The sequence below is a fragment of the Daphnia carinata genome, chromosome 7 (assembly GCF_022539665.2).
Source record: "Daphnia carinata strain CSIRO-1 chromosome 7, CSIRO_AGI_Dcar_HiC_V3, whole genome shotgun sequence".
In the NCBI taxonomy this organism is placed as follows: domain Eukaryota; kingdom Metazoa; phylum Arthropoda; class Branchiopoda; order Diplostraca; family Daphniidae; genus Daphnia; species Daphnia carinata.
In genome coordinates, this window is record NC_081337.1 from 3,279,020 (window position 1) to 3,291,472 (window position 12,453).

The window sequence follows — 12,453 nt, forward strand, 5'->3', positions numbered from 1 at the left end:
ACATATTTCAGTTGTTTCTTACCCGTCTTTAAAGAATGTAGTCCCGATCTTGTGCTTATCTTTTTGCAATCACATTTTTTCGCTCATCATTGGTCAACACTTTCAAACAAACAATAAAGGAAAAGATGTCAATCGTTGCGGTCCGTGGATCTGGTTACCGTCAGTTGCGTGGCTTCTCCTTATCGTCGAAACAGATGTGTATTCGGCAACAAGGCAAGTGAGGGCGTTTTCTTTTTTTCAACGTCAACAGCAGTCTTACCCAATTGCAAAGATAAACCATAAGCCACCGTATAACAAAAACAACATTGACCTGCAAAGTTCAACAAAACTAAACAAGGGTAACTAAAGAATCCATGTAAATTTTGTTATTTGTTTTGCTATTACAGAACGGTTGTGTGTTTGTGTTTTGGGAGTTTCCAGACTCGTGTTACGCGTCACAAGAAGTAAGAAACCAAGTTGCTACAGGATGTAAGGAAAGATTACCGGGATCGTCAATCAAACGCTGTTTGACATGTGGATCAATCGTTATCTCTTGTAACGAAGCAAAAACAACTCGTGGCCATGGTGTGCGCTAGATAAAAAACAAAACTTTAATTCCTCATTCACACAATTGATTTGGTGGTAGAATGTTATTTGTTTTCGCCCCACATTCGCTAGTCGGGCAGTAAAAGATTCTCATCGGAATCCCGCACTTGACCGGGCAAACGATCCGCCATGGAAAAGACAATGGATAAAATAGGTGATTTCTTTGTGCACAAATTTCTACGTTCATTTGTTTGATTGAATTTTTGTTCTCAGATGGTGATGGATGTTCAGACGAGTCACCTCAAACTTCCGTCACTGTCATTCGTTTAAAACCGAAACACGATGGTGGAGACGGTTCGCCACCGCAACCCTGGTGGAAGAAGCGGAAGGAGCGCATCCTTCGCAAGAAAACGCTCTACTCACGCTTCCCTATCTTGAAATGGCTGCCTCTCTACTCTGTCCAGGATTTCGTGGCCGATCTAGTGGCCGGCATCACCATCGGAGTGACGGTCATCCCGCAAGGATTGGCTTACGCAACCGTGGCTGGCCTCCCACCTCAGGTAATTTAAAATCACTGATTATTTTCGATGTTTGACAGTTAATTTAATTCTGTTTATGTTTAAGTATGGATTGTATGCTGCTTATATGGGATGCCTCGCTTACGCATTGCTAGGCAGCACGCACGCAATTACTATCGGCCCCACGGCTCTTATGGCTCTCGTGACATACGATTCCGGAGCCACGCAAATGGGTCCCGAGGCTGCAATCCTCTTAGCTTTCATAACGGGCTGTATTATTCTTCTTTTTGGATTACTTAATTTCGGTATGTAACGATAATATCAATCGTTTTTATCGTGAAATTAATCTTTGGTCATTTGTATAATTTAATACAGGCTTCTTAATTGATTTTATCGCCGCTCCGGTCGTAGCTGGTTTTACTAGTGCAGCGGCTTTTACCATTGCAACGACGCAGATCGAGTCTCTTCTCGGACTAAAATTTGACGACGAGGGTTTCCTACACACCTGGATTGCTGTATTTGAACACATAGAAGAAACCAAAAAATGGGACGCCGTTCTCGGCTTCTCTTCCATCGCGGTTTTGCTTCTCCTTCGGGTAAAACTCTAATCGTTGACTCAATTTCAAATTATTTCTGAGACGTATGGTTTTTTAGATATTCGATCAAATTAAATTGGGCAAAGAAGGAGAGATGAGTCGTTGGCAAAGGTGGTTCAATTCCGGCTTTTGGTTGATTTCGGTCTCTCGCAATGCCATCGTTATTATCGTTGGGTCGTTAATAGCTTACGCATTAACAGAGCCTGAAAATGCCAGCTACCCATTCACTCTTACCGGTATAAACTGTGCCTCGTCTTTTAGAATGAAACATTTGAAATCGTAATTAAAATGCCAATTTAATCAGGTAACATTCCGGGAGGATTTCCGCCGTTCAAATTACCCGCCTTCTCCTTCCAGAACGGCGATGAATCCTACACGTTTGTGGAGATATGCAAAAATCTGGGCTCTTCCCTCTACGTTGCTCCGCTTGTTGCTGTTCTTGAATCCATCGCCATCGCTAAAGCATTTTGTATTGTTTTTCAAAAAGACATTGAAGTAGTGACTTTTAATTAACATTCAAATGATGGAAAAGCTAAAGGGAAACGAGTGGATGCCAGTCAGGAAATGATTGCGATTGGCACGAGTAACATTTTGGGCTCTTTCGCATCGTCTTTTCCCGTCACCGGTTCTTTTTCACGGACATCCGTCAATGCCGCAAGTGGCGTGAGGACACCTTTCGGCGGATTATACACCGGTTGAAACTTGCATCTTTAAATTGGTTTTTATATTATTAAAATTGATTTTTTTAGCTGCTCTCGTCATTTTGGCCATCACTGTTTTAACACCATACTTTTTCTTCATTCCGAAAAGTTGCTTAGCAGCCGTTATAATCTGTGCTGTCATTTTTATGGTAGAAGTCCACATGGTAAAAATGGTTTGGAGATCAAAAAGTAATTAATCTAGAAGATGTATGTTCGCGTTGCTTAATCTCATCAAATGTGTATTTAAATTATAGGGATTGATTTGATTCCATTTGGAATTACGTTCGTCTTTTGTCTTTTCGTAGGGCTTGAACAAGGCATTTTAATCGGCACGGCCGTTAATTTAGGAATGTTACTGTACAGCACTGCTCGACCGCGTATTCGAATCCACAAAATTCAGGTATCATTTACATAAGCTTTTTAATATTCAAATGTATGCAAATTTTTTTATTTGGATGGCAGACTCCGAGGGTAGAATATCTTCTGATCACACCCGATCGAAGTTTAGTCTTTACCGCTATGGAATATTTCATGTCCAGCGTTCGGAAGGCCTCGGCTCTTTATCCCGGTATCATCGTTGTCATGGATATGAGCCACGTCTCTTCAGCAGATTTCACAACTGCTTACGTAATCCTTTTTATTTATTTATGTTATCCTTTAAGGATTTTGGCTAACGTGATAAACGCAGGGATTCGAGAATATGATCAAAAATCTTCATAAACACCACCACAAGCTCGTCCTGACTAAAACGAAGCCGGACGTGTTAAGCATTTTGTCACGGATGGGTTGTGATTTACACGTTCACGTTGACGGCACCGACCTGGAACTTTTATTGAGAGGTAATCAATCGTGAAAGACTTTACAGTTGTCCTTACTTGCTCTCGGATATTTTTAAAATGTCGATTTGTCTGACCAGATGTCGCAATGTCGACCTCAACGCCTGTGAGGTTATCCGTCGCATCGTCTTCATCTTCATCGTCTTCTTCGAGCGGCGGACAGAGTTCTCAGGTTGAAGAGACATCGGTCAATGTTTCAATTGATCCAGATTTGGAATAGTAAAACTACGTGCAAAGCGGGATTGTTTTATAGTCTTTCGTCGATGCGTCCTACGTTTTGGAGCCCAGTGGTAATTATGGAACAGTAATTAGATAATATGAATTCACGGGAATTTGTTCCCGAAATTTGATTTTCTCCTATGGATAACAAACTGACTTGTACTGTGTATAAGAATTGGTGCCAGTAACTATCACTGAGAAATCAGCCAGCAGCCGCAATAGATTGCTTAATTAATTCATCCAGTTTCTTATTACTGTTTGACTGAAAGATGTGATCTAGATGAATTATTTTTAATTTATGATATTATGACGTTGGATGCACGGTTCCCTGTCGTTCAGTTGTATCGCTAGGATCAGCACAGAGTTAGTGTTTCTAAATTCCAATGGTGCAAACGAAGTGTACGTGTTGCACCACAGAACGTAAAACAGTGTTACCCCGAGGATGATCAGTCGTGTCAACGTTCTCAAGTGTTTCAACCAGCAGTGAATGGCTCCATTTAAAAACCGATTATCTACAACGTGGGAAGTAACGGACATTTTGGCAGTAGAACGCAAGTCAATTTGAACTCATCCTCCGAATCGTACGGTTCTTGAACCTTGAACGAAAATGAAGTTGGTACAGTCAAGGTGAACGGGGTGGAGCTTGAAGAACGCTGTGGGATGTGACGTAAGTAACTACGTGATCGTTCATTTCTCTAGGGGAGTCCCACTGCCATCGCAAGTGGATACAAACACACTGGGGGCCCTGTCGGATGCACATTACAAAAAAGTACTGTCAGGCCATCGGCCCTGTGAAGAGAGTTTTTTATTATTTGTGTTCCTTATTATCGTTTTCTTTACGTACTAAAGTTAATCGTAAGCTGATAAAAGAATACCGTCTGCCACACAGGAATTTTTGTTTGGTAATTTTTAATCGTCTTTCTAAACAATGACGAGAGACGGTAAAAATGAGGCAGCGTTCGTCATCTCGAATCAAGTTGACGGTGAATGGAATAAAGACAGCTGTACTTCTGATGGCGTAATCGTCCGCAACGCAAGTAAAATTTATGGCGTCGGAAATAGCCGCTGCGCAATTCTGGAAACATTGAACATGACCGTTAAAAAGGGAACGATGTAAGACGAGACACTTTACGATTGTTTTTATGCATTTCCACTTGTTTTGAATTGTACTATTCCAAATTTGGTATGCAAATTGACGATCTCTTGCTGACTAATCCTTTGACAGATACGGATTATTAGGGGCCAGTGGCTGTGGCAAGACGACCCTTTTAAGTGGTATTGTTGGCCGTCGCAGATTAAATAGCGGAGACATACTCGTCTTCGGACACGAGCCCGGCTCCGAGGAGAGCGGAATACCTGGTCCGCGGGTCGGCTACATGCCTCAAGATCTGGCCCTGCACGCCTATTTTACCATTAAAGAGACGTTGCATTACTTCGGTCGAATCTACAATTTTAAAGCAGATTTCGTCGATACCCAACTGGAATTTTTATCCAAGTTGTTGGACCTTCCGCCGGGCGATCGTTACGTCAGAACGCTGAGCGGCGGCCAGCAGCGAAGAGTTTCCTTTGCTGTCGCCTTGTTTCACGAACCGGAATTGTTAATTTTGGACGAACCGACTGTTGGCGTTGATCCTTTACTAAGACAAAGGTAATTTTTACTATGTGCCTGAAGCAATTATTTTCACCTTCAGTGTCGAAGAGGGAAGGGCCCGCAAAAAATCATTCTAAGGAGATTGGCATTGTTTGTTACGTACCGAGCTGCCACGTGTGGATGAAACCTGTTTTCTTACCCAGCCTCCTTTCAATTGTCCAAAGATCGATGGGTGAAGTCTAGTCTGAATCAGTCACAAAGGAGAGGGAGATAAATGTTCAACTCTGTGTTACAGGTGACCAGCGTGATATGTTAATTAGTGTGCAAGTTCTGATGTTTGCGTTTTTCATTCTTTCTGTGAAATGGTCTCACATTGCCAAAGAATAGTGTCTTTATTTTCAATCACAACAGCATATGGGATCATCTTGTCCGTCTGAGCACTGATCATGGAACAATGGTCATCGTTACGACCCGCTACATCGAAGAAGCTCGTCAGGCCAACACGGTAAGACCAAAAATATTCTATTTAACTACATCTCTTTTTCTTTTTTAATGTTTGACACGCTAAAAAGATGCCATCACGTAATTAACTTTAAGGTTTCCGTTTGTTTAGATTGGAATGATGCGTTCAGGTCGTTTGCTAGCGGAGAATAGTCCCGAAAATCTCCTACGCAGTTATGGGCTTTGCTCATTGGAAGATGTGTTCCTTCAGCTATGCATGAAAGACTTCAGTAAACCACACACTGAAATCAGTAACAATAGCGAAGATGTCGGTGGGGTATCGTTTGAAGTTCAACCACTTTCGGGTTGCATTGACAACGTTGGGTTTGAACCCAGCACCAGTCAATTGGATATCTCTGGAACACCTATTCCCCGTCTACGCAACAAGATTGCCGGCACTTGATTAAGTGATTTGTTTTCCCGTCAAACGAGCCGTTTTTTAAATACACGGACATAATGTGCAGTTGGCGCATCAACTTCAGGCTATGTTATGGTTTTTTACGTTTGTTTGAAAAAATATAAGTCTGTTGAAAAAATAAACTTAATTTTCACGCTTTTCATTCAATTCCCGATCGAAATGATGTATTTTAAGCTAACTTTTAAATTTAGCAATAACCGAAAATAAGCCCGACAAAATAAGCCCCAAAAAATAAGCCCGGCCTTGTGTTTTTGATGTTTTATTAAAAAACTATAAGTCCCATTGAAAATAAATCTGATTTTCGTGATCAGCATTCCATTCTGCATGGAAATCATATATTTTAAATAAAATTTGAGATTTGTCCAAAAATGAAAAAGTGGTAAGGCTCCTATGGCAGATGGCAATCCGTTTTACATAAAAAAAAAAAAAATGTCGGAAAAAAAAAAAATCGCACTTTTTTCTTTTCTGGACACGTAGCCATCTACCGCTCAGACTTATTATTACTGGCGTAGGCAATTTCAGTCCATTGGATGCCATTCGCAGTTAGTTCAGTAGCGTGGATGGAGAATAACGCGTGGCTGGAGGAACAATTGAAAAATGGATAAGATAATACAACAAAAGGATGGTAAGTATAAACATTATTATATTTGTTTTGAATTATTAATTATTGTTTATTAGATCAAATTATGGACCTGCAGGCTCAATTATTGCAACAGCACAAAATATTAGATAACAGCAAAGCTAAGGATGGTAAGGCCTAATACATAATGATTCTATTTATTTGCTTTTATTCATTTGTGTTTTGTAGCTCAAAGTTTGAGTCTACAAGCTCAGCTAGGGGAAAAGAACACATTGGAACGGAACAGTTTCCAAACAGTGAAGGAGGTTTTTCCAAACTCAAACCTAACTGAACATGAGGATGAATTGGCATTAGGCGAACACAGTCAGGTACCTAAACTTTTCAAATAAGAATTCAAAATAAGTATAGAATTTTAACAAACAATTATTTATTGTTTAGTTATTCAGTCTACCACCTGACAGTGTGTTAAATTTAAATTCTGTTAGTGCTGCACAAAAAGAATTGTTAGTAATAAGCCCATGCAGTGAAGGAAGTGAACAATTGTGGGACCGTATTTGGGCCGAAAATGGGTGTGGTACGGAAACCAAGATATGGCACAAGTTCAACATGGATTAGGTACTTTTCGGTTTTTGTCTATTGAAAAAGTATTTTTAATGCTATTATTTTGCATTCACAGAATTTAATGGGGAATCAAATCAAGTCTGGAAGTGTTACAGGATGGAAGAGTCAGCCTACAGATGAAAAAACACTGAGAGTGCATTACCATTAAGGTATGAGGTAAAGTAATAGAGTATGCACATTGTCTAATGAGAAGTACCATCTTGTGTTAATAAATCCAGTACAACAGCAATCCTTTATAGTTCTGTCACAGCTAGAAACCTCAAATAATTCTGCTTCTCTGTCTAAAGAACAACTTGTCCTTTACGTTCAGAGTGTTGGGGAAACTGGGTACTTAAATGGCCCTAAAGATGTTTTAATTTTGCTGCCATTGCAGAGATGAACATCATACATGGACTCTTTAGGTATGAAAGGATTTTTCTTCAAATAATTTTGAATTTATGACGAAGAATTTCTCCTCCTTTTTGCCAACCAGGTCTAATCTACCCAAAAAAATTTTATCCAATAGGAAAGGATTTTCATGTACTGGGAACACAACTATCAACAATGCAACATTGTACAGGTGCTAGTTTATCATTCAAGAGCCTTAAACAATGATGTTAATCTGCAATTTGTATGTCCTTCCCCAAGCTTCCACCAGAAGTTGAATCTATGAGTCATGTAAGTTACATGATCAACAGTTGATATGTTTAACGGTGTTGTTTTTCTTTTCTCAATATAGGTTAATAGTAACATTGGATCTGAAAAAATTCTTGGTTGGGGCAAGACACTGAATAAATTGTATTGATTGGATGGATGACATGACATTTCTATACTTAATTCGGATTCCCCAGACGGTATTTGATATTAAAAAAATTGAAGTGCATATCTGGGCTCCCTTCTTTTCTGAAGCCCCGTTTCCCCTTGACTCGTAATAAGCCCGTAGGGGGTCATGCCCCTACTGTACGGTATATATAAAAACAACATATACCGAGGTTTGGAGGGCTCTGGCCGGAAAGGGGACGTGGGGTGCCGCTTAGTCCGATGATGTGTTCACGGAGGGTGACGTGGCTGCCCACAAATCCGAACTAAAGGTTAATCGCTCCTGTAAAAATGTTCCAAATCTTCAGCTCTTCTTCCGGCTTCTCTTAGCCAATCACCGGGTAATCTCCCCGGTGGGTCAACAAGGCAGTGTCTCCCCCTGCCTGGGTTGACGGCAACTTTTGAAAGGGCTATTGTGCCTTTTTAAAGTTGCAAAAATAATTGTAATGTGCAGAGAATTGTCAATAAATTTTTTTTTATAAAATTGTTTTGCAAAATTTTTTGCCTTCATTGTCTGTATTCACACATTACATTTATCAATTTTTTTTTTATTTAGCTTTCTCATTTATTGTTTATGCCACGTTTAATGGTAAGCATTGTTTCCTGTAAGCATAGTTTATCTGTAAGCATTCAATTATTATCCGGGGATCGAACCCTAGATGTTCGGCATTCCGCGCCGATGCTTTACCAATGAGCCATGAATCATGTGATGTCAAGTTGGCTTTTTTCTAGTCACTTGCGGACTTGCATTTACACTTTGAATAAAACTAAAATGCAATACTGCAATATTATTTTCTCCATTTAGATGTAGATTTTTATACATCTAGTAAGGTTTGAACCCAAGGTAGCAGTTATCGCAGCTGAATGCTCTACCACAGAGCTATGGACATTATAATAGCAATACAAAGATAAACATATAGTTGTGAAAGACTGCATAAACATCCTAGACGATAACATATGATATGCGATAATAAAAAATTTAGATATATCTCGTGGCTCAATGTTAGAGCATCGGCGTTGCACGCTGAATGTCTGAGGCTCGATTCCCATGCCAGTAAAACAATATACAAATACAAAATTACTTCAGAAAATATCAAGGTATTACACGTTGTTCCTTGTCTAAATTCATGAATGAAAAAAAATGGATAAATGTAATGTGTGAATACAGACAATGAAGGCAACAAATTTTGCAAAACAATTTTATAAAAAAAAATTTATTGACAATTCTCTGCACATTACAATTATTTTTGCAACTTTAAAAAGGCACAATAGCCCTTTCAAAAGTTGCCGTCAACCCAGGCAGGGGGAGACACTGCCTTGTTGACCCACCGGGGAGATTACCCGGTGATTGGCTAAGAGAAGCCGGAAGAAGAGCTGAAGATTTGGAACATTTTTACAGGAGCGATTAACCTTTAGTTCGGATTTGTGGGCAGCCACGTCACCCTCCGTGAACACATCATCGGACTAAGCGGCACCCCACGTCCCCTTTCCGGCCAGAGCCCTCCAAACCTCGGTATATGTTGTTTTTATATATACCGTACAGTAGGGGCATGACCCCCTACGGGCTTATTACGAGTCAAGGGGAAACGGGGCTTCAGAAAAGAAGGGAGCCCAGATATGCACTTCAATTTTTTTAATATCAAATACCGTCTGGGGAATCCGAATTAAGTATAGAAATGTCATGTCATCCATCCAATCAATACAATTTATTCAGTGTCTTGCCCCAACCAAGAATTTTTTCAGATCCAATGTTACTATTAACCTATATTGAGAAAAGAAAAACAACACCGTTAAACATATCAACTGTTGATCATGTAACTTACATGACTCATAGATTCAACTTCTGGTGGAAGCTTGGGGAAGGACATACAAATTGCAGATTAACATCATTGTTTAAGGCTCTTGAATGATAAACTAGCACCTGTACAATGTTGCATTGTTGATAGTTGTGTTCCCAGTACATGAAAATCCTTTCCTATTGGATAAAATTTTTTTGGGTAGATTAGACCTGGTTGGCAAAAAGGAGGAGAAATTCTTCGTCATAAATTCAAAATTATTTGAAGAAAAATCCTTTCATACCTAAAGAGTCCATGTATGATGTTCATCTCTGCAATGGCAGCAAAATTAAAACATCTTTAGGGCCATTTAAGTACCCAGTTTCCCCAACACTCTGAACGTAAAGGACAAGTTGTTCTTTAGACAGAGAAGCAGAATTATTTGAGGTTTCTAGCTGTGACAGAACTATAAAGGATTGCTGTTGTACTGGATTTATTAACACAAGATGGTACTTCTCATTAGACAATGTGCATACTCTATTACTTTACCTCATACCTTAATGGTAATGCACTCTCAGTGTTTTTTCATCTGTAGGCTGACTCTTCCATCCTGTAACACTTCCAGACTTGATTTGATTCCCCATTAAATTCTGTGAATGCAAAATAATAGCATTAAAAATACTTTTTCAATAGACAAAAACCGAAAAGTACCTAATCCATGTTGAACTTGTGCCATATCTTGGTTTCCGTACCACACCCATTTCGGCCCAAATACGGTCCCACAATTGTTCACTTCCTTCACTGCATGGGCTTATTACTAACAATTCTTTTTGTGCAGCACTAACAGAATTTAAATTTAACACACTGTCAGGTGGTAGACTGAATAACTAAACAATAAATAATTGTTTGTTAAAATTCTATACTTATTTTGAATTCTTATTTGAAAAGTTTAGGTACCTGACTGTGTTCGCCTAATGCCAATTCATCCTCATGTTCAGTTAGGTTTGAGTTTGGAAAAACCTCCTTCACTGTTTGGAAACTGTTCCGTTCCAATGTGTTCTTTTCCCCTAGCTGAGCTTGTAGACTCAAACTTTGAGCTACAAAACACAAATGAATAAAAGCAAATAAATAGAATCATTATGTATTAGGCCTTACCATCCTTAGCTTTGCTGTTATCTAATATTTTGTGCTGTTGCAATAATTGAGCCTGCAGGTCCATAATTTGATCTAATAAACAATAATTAATAATTCAAAACAAATATAATAATGTTTATACTTACCATCCTTTTGTTGTATTATCTTATCCATTTTTCAATTGTTCCTCCAGCCACGCGTTATTCTCCATCCACGCTACTGAACTAACTGCGAATGGCATCCAATGGACTGAAATTGCCTACGCCAGTAATAATGAGTCTGAGCGGTAGATGGCTACGTGTCGGAAAAAAAGAAAAAAGTGCGATTTTTTTTTTTTTCCGACATTTTTTTTTTTTTTTTTATGTAAAACGGATTGCCATATGATTTTCTTTCAAAATTTTTTTTTTTTTTTGGTTAAACGGATTGCCATAAAAAACGAAATCTCTTGAAATTAATCAAAAATTATACTGCATAATCAGAATTGAACGCTGATTCTGATAAAGGGATTTTTTCCCCGTCAAACGAACTGTTTTTGAAATACACGGAAATAATGTGCAGTAGGCGCATCAACTTTATGTTATGGTTTTTTACGTTTATTTGAATAAATATAAATCTGTTGGAAAAATAAACTTACTTTTCATGCTTTTCATCGAATTCCCGATCGAAATTATGTATTTTAAGCTAACTTAGAAATTTAGCTTTAACTGAAAATAAGCCCGACAAAATAAGCCCGACAAAAAAAAATAAGCCTGACTTTTCCCTTAATTTTGAATTTTGAAAAATTTTAAAAACAACAATGAATATACATGGTTTTGATTCAGCATTAAATGATAAACGCGGAATTCAAGTTTTTTAAAATGGGACATTGGTTTTTTAAATAAAGTGCCAGTGCTATTTCTGAACGTAATAGTTAAATTTTTTCAGGAGGCAACGTTGAATAAACAAAACAGAAAAGAAACCAGCAGACGTCCATTCTAACACAACCAAATCCAAGGACGGGAAACAGATCACAATAGATAACTCCAAAAAAAGGAAGGAAAAGAAAAAAAAAGAATGGCAAAAGTTCCGCTTAGAGACGTTACACCCCTGCTCCAATCTATAAGAGCTTTTCTTCTTGGGGTATGATAATACATTATGATGTCTGTTATTAAATTAAAGTTTTCTTGAAATTCAAATCTAGCGAAATCATAAATCTCAATTACGTTCTGCTTACGAAATGGTATCACACGATCAACCTCCCCCGAATTTGCCTGAAGGTCCTTATAATAAACTGAGTGGTAAGATATTCTTCATTAAAAAGTTATAGAATTTAATGTAATGAAAAATCTTCTGCAGGTAATTACTATTATACACATGATGCTCGTCGTGAAATGCCTCTACCTACAATTGTTGCTGTGAATTCTAAAACTTCTTTGAAGCTTCTCGCAAACAAAGCTGATTCCAAGTACGAAATTGTTTTGCAGTTCTAGTACACAACACTTATACTTTGTTGATTTCAGGGAATCTTCTGTCACAGTAAAGAAACCAGTTTCACCTGGCAAGGTTTTCCACTGGGATTGAGAAAGCTTCCTTGTTGTGGGAAACAATAACTTGCTGTAGATAACATGTGGACAGAATAATAATGGTTTTAGAATCCAGAT

The 12,453-nt window shown here is 38.6% G+C and overlaps 4 protein-coding genes and 1 long non-coding RNA gene across 7 annotated transcripts; 4 read left to right on the top strand and 1 right to left on the bottom strand.

Moving 5' to 3' along the window:
* The first annotated feature begins 601 nt into the window (after positions 1-601).
* On the top strand, positions 602-3,564 carry LOC130695557 (sodium-independent sulfate anion transporter-like). The gene is made up of 12 exons (XM_057518702.2): positions 602-739; positions 799-1,085; positions 1,150-1,348; positions 1,419-1,639; positions 1,698-1,875; positions 1,944-2,108; positions 2,172-2,333; positions 2,389-2,529; positions 2,595-2,740; positions 2,803-2,967; positions 3,029-3,179; positions 3,257-3,564. Exons 1-12 carry the CDS (start codon positions 715-717, stop codon positions 3,394-3,396), a joined length of 1,980 nt encoding a protein of 659 aa, XP_057374685.1. The 5' UTR covers positions 602-714; the 3' UTR covers positions 3,397-3,564.
* A 759-nt stretch (positions 3,565-4,323) lies between these two features.
* On the top strand, positions 4,324-5,890 carry LOC130695467 (ABC transporter G family member 23-like). The gene is made up of 4 exons (XM_057518602.1): positions 4,324-4,508; positions 4,621-5,043; positions 5,398-5,491; positions 5,600-5,890. Exons 1-4 carry the CDS (start codon positions 4,324-4,326, stop codon positions 5,888-5,890), a joined length of 993 nt encoding a protein of 330 aa, XP_057374585.1.
* Positions 5,891-6,433: 543 nt separating this feature from the next.
* LOC130695586 (uncharacterized) lies at positions 6,434-8,333 on the top strand. Of its 3 annotated transcripts, none has more exons than XR_009002427.1 (7): positions 6,434-6,530; positions 6,584-6,655; positions 6,714-6,853; positions 6,924-7,100; positions 7,162-7,507; positions 7,579-7,665; positions 7,734-8,333. XR_009002427.1 is itself a non-coding variant. In XM_057518750.1 (6 exons), exons 1-4 carry the CDS (start codon positions 6,503-6,505, stop codon positions 7,098-7,100), a joined length of 417 nt encoding a protein of 138 aa, XP_057374733.1. In that variant the 5' UTR covers positions 6,434-6,502; the 3' UTR covers positions 7,162-7,507; positions 7,579-8,333. The 3 variants fall into 3 exon arrangements, 1 of the variants encoding a protein (XP_057374733.1); XR_009002428.1 differs by having other exon boundaries at positions 7,162-7,255; positions 7,325-7,507; positions 7,579-8,333; XM_057518750.1 differs by having other exon boundaries at positions 7,579-8,333.
* An 807-nt stretch (positions 8,334-9,140) lies between these two features.
* On the bottom strand, positions 9,141-10,325 carry LOC130695585 (uncharacterized). Its single transcript, XR_009421415.1, has 3 exons — positions 9,984-10,325; positions 9,826-9,912; positions 9,141-9,757 (listed from the first exon to the last, which is right to left on the bottom strand). It is a non-coding gene; the product is annotated as an uncharacterized LOC130695585 (long non-coding RNA).
* Positions 10,326-11,775: 1,450 nt separating this feature from the next.
* LOC130695588 (NADH dehydrogenase [ubiquinone] 1 alpha subcomplex subunit 7-like) lies at positions 11,776-12,450 on the top strand. The gene is made up of 4 exons (XM_057518753.1): positions 11,776-11,932; positions 11,994-12,090; positions 12,149-12,257; positions 12,313-12,450. Exons 1-4 carry the CDS (start codon positions 11,867-11,869, stop codon positions 12,371-12,373), a joined length of 333 nt encoding a protein of 110 aa, XP_057374736.1. The 5' UTR covers positions 11,776-11,866; the 3' UTR covers positions 12,374-12,450.
* The last annotated feature ends 3 nt before the right edge of the window (positions 12,451-12,453 follow it).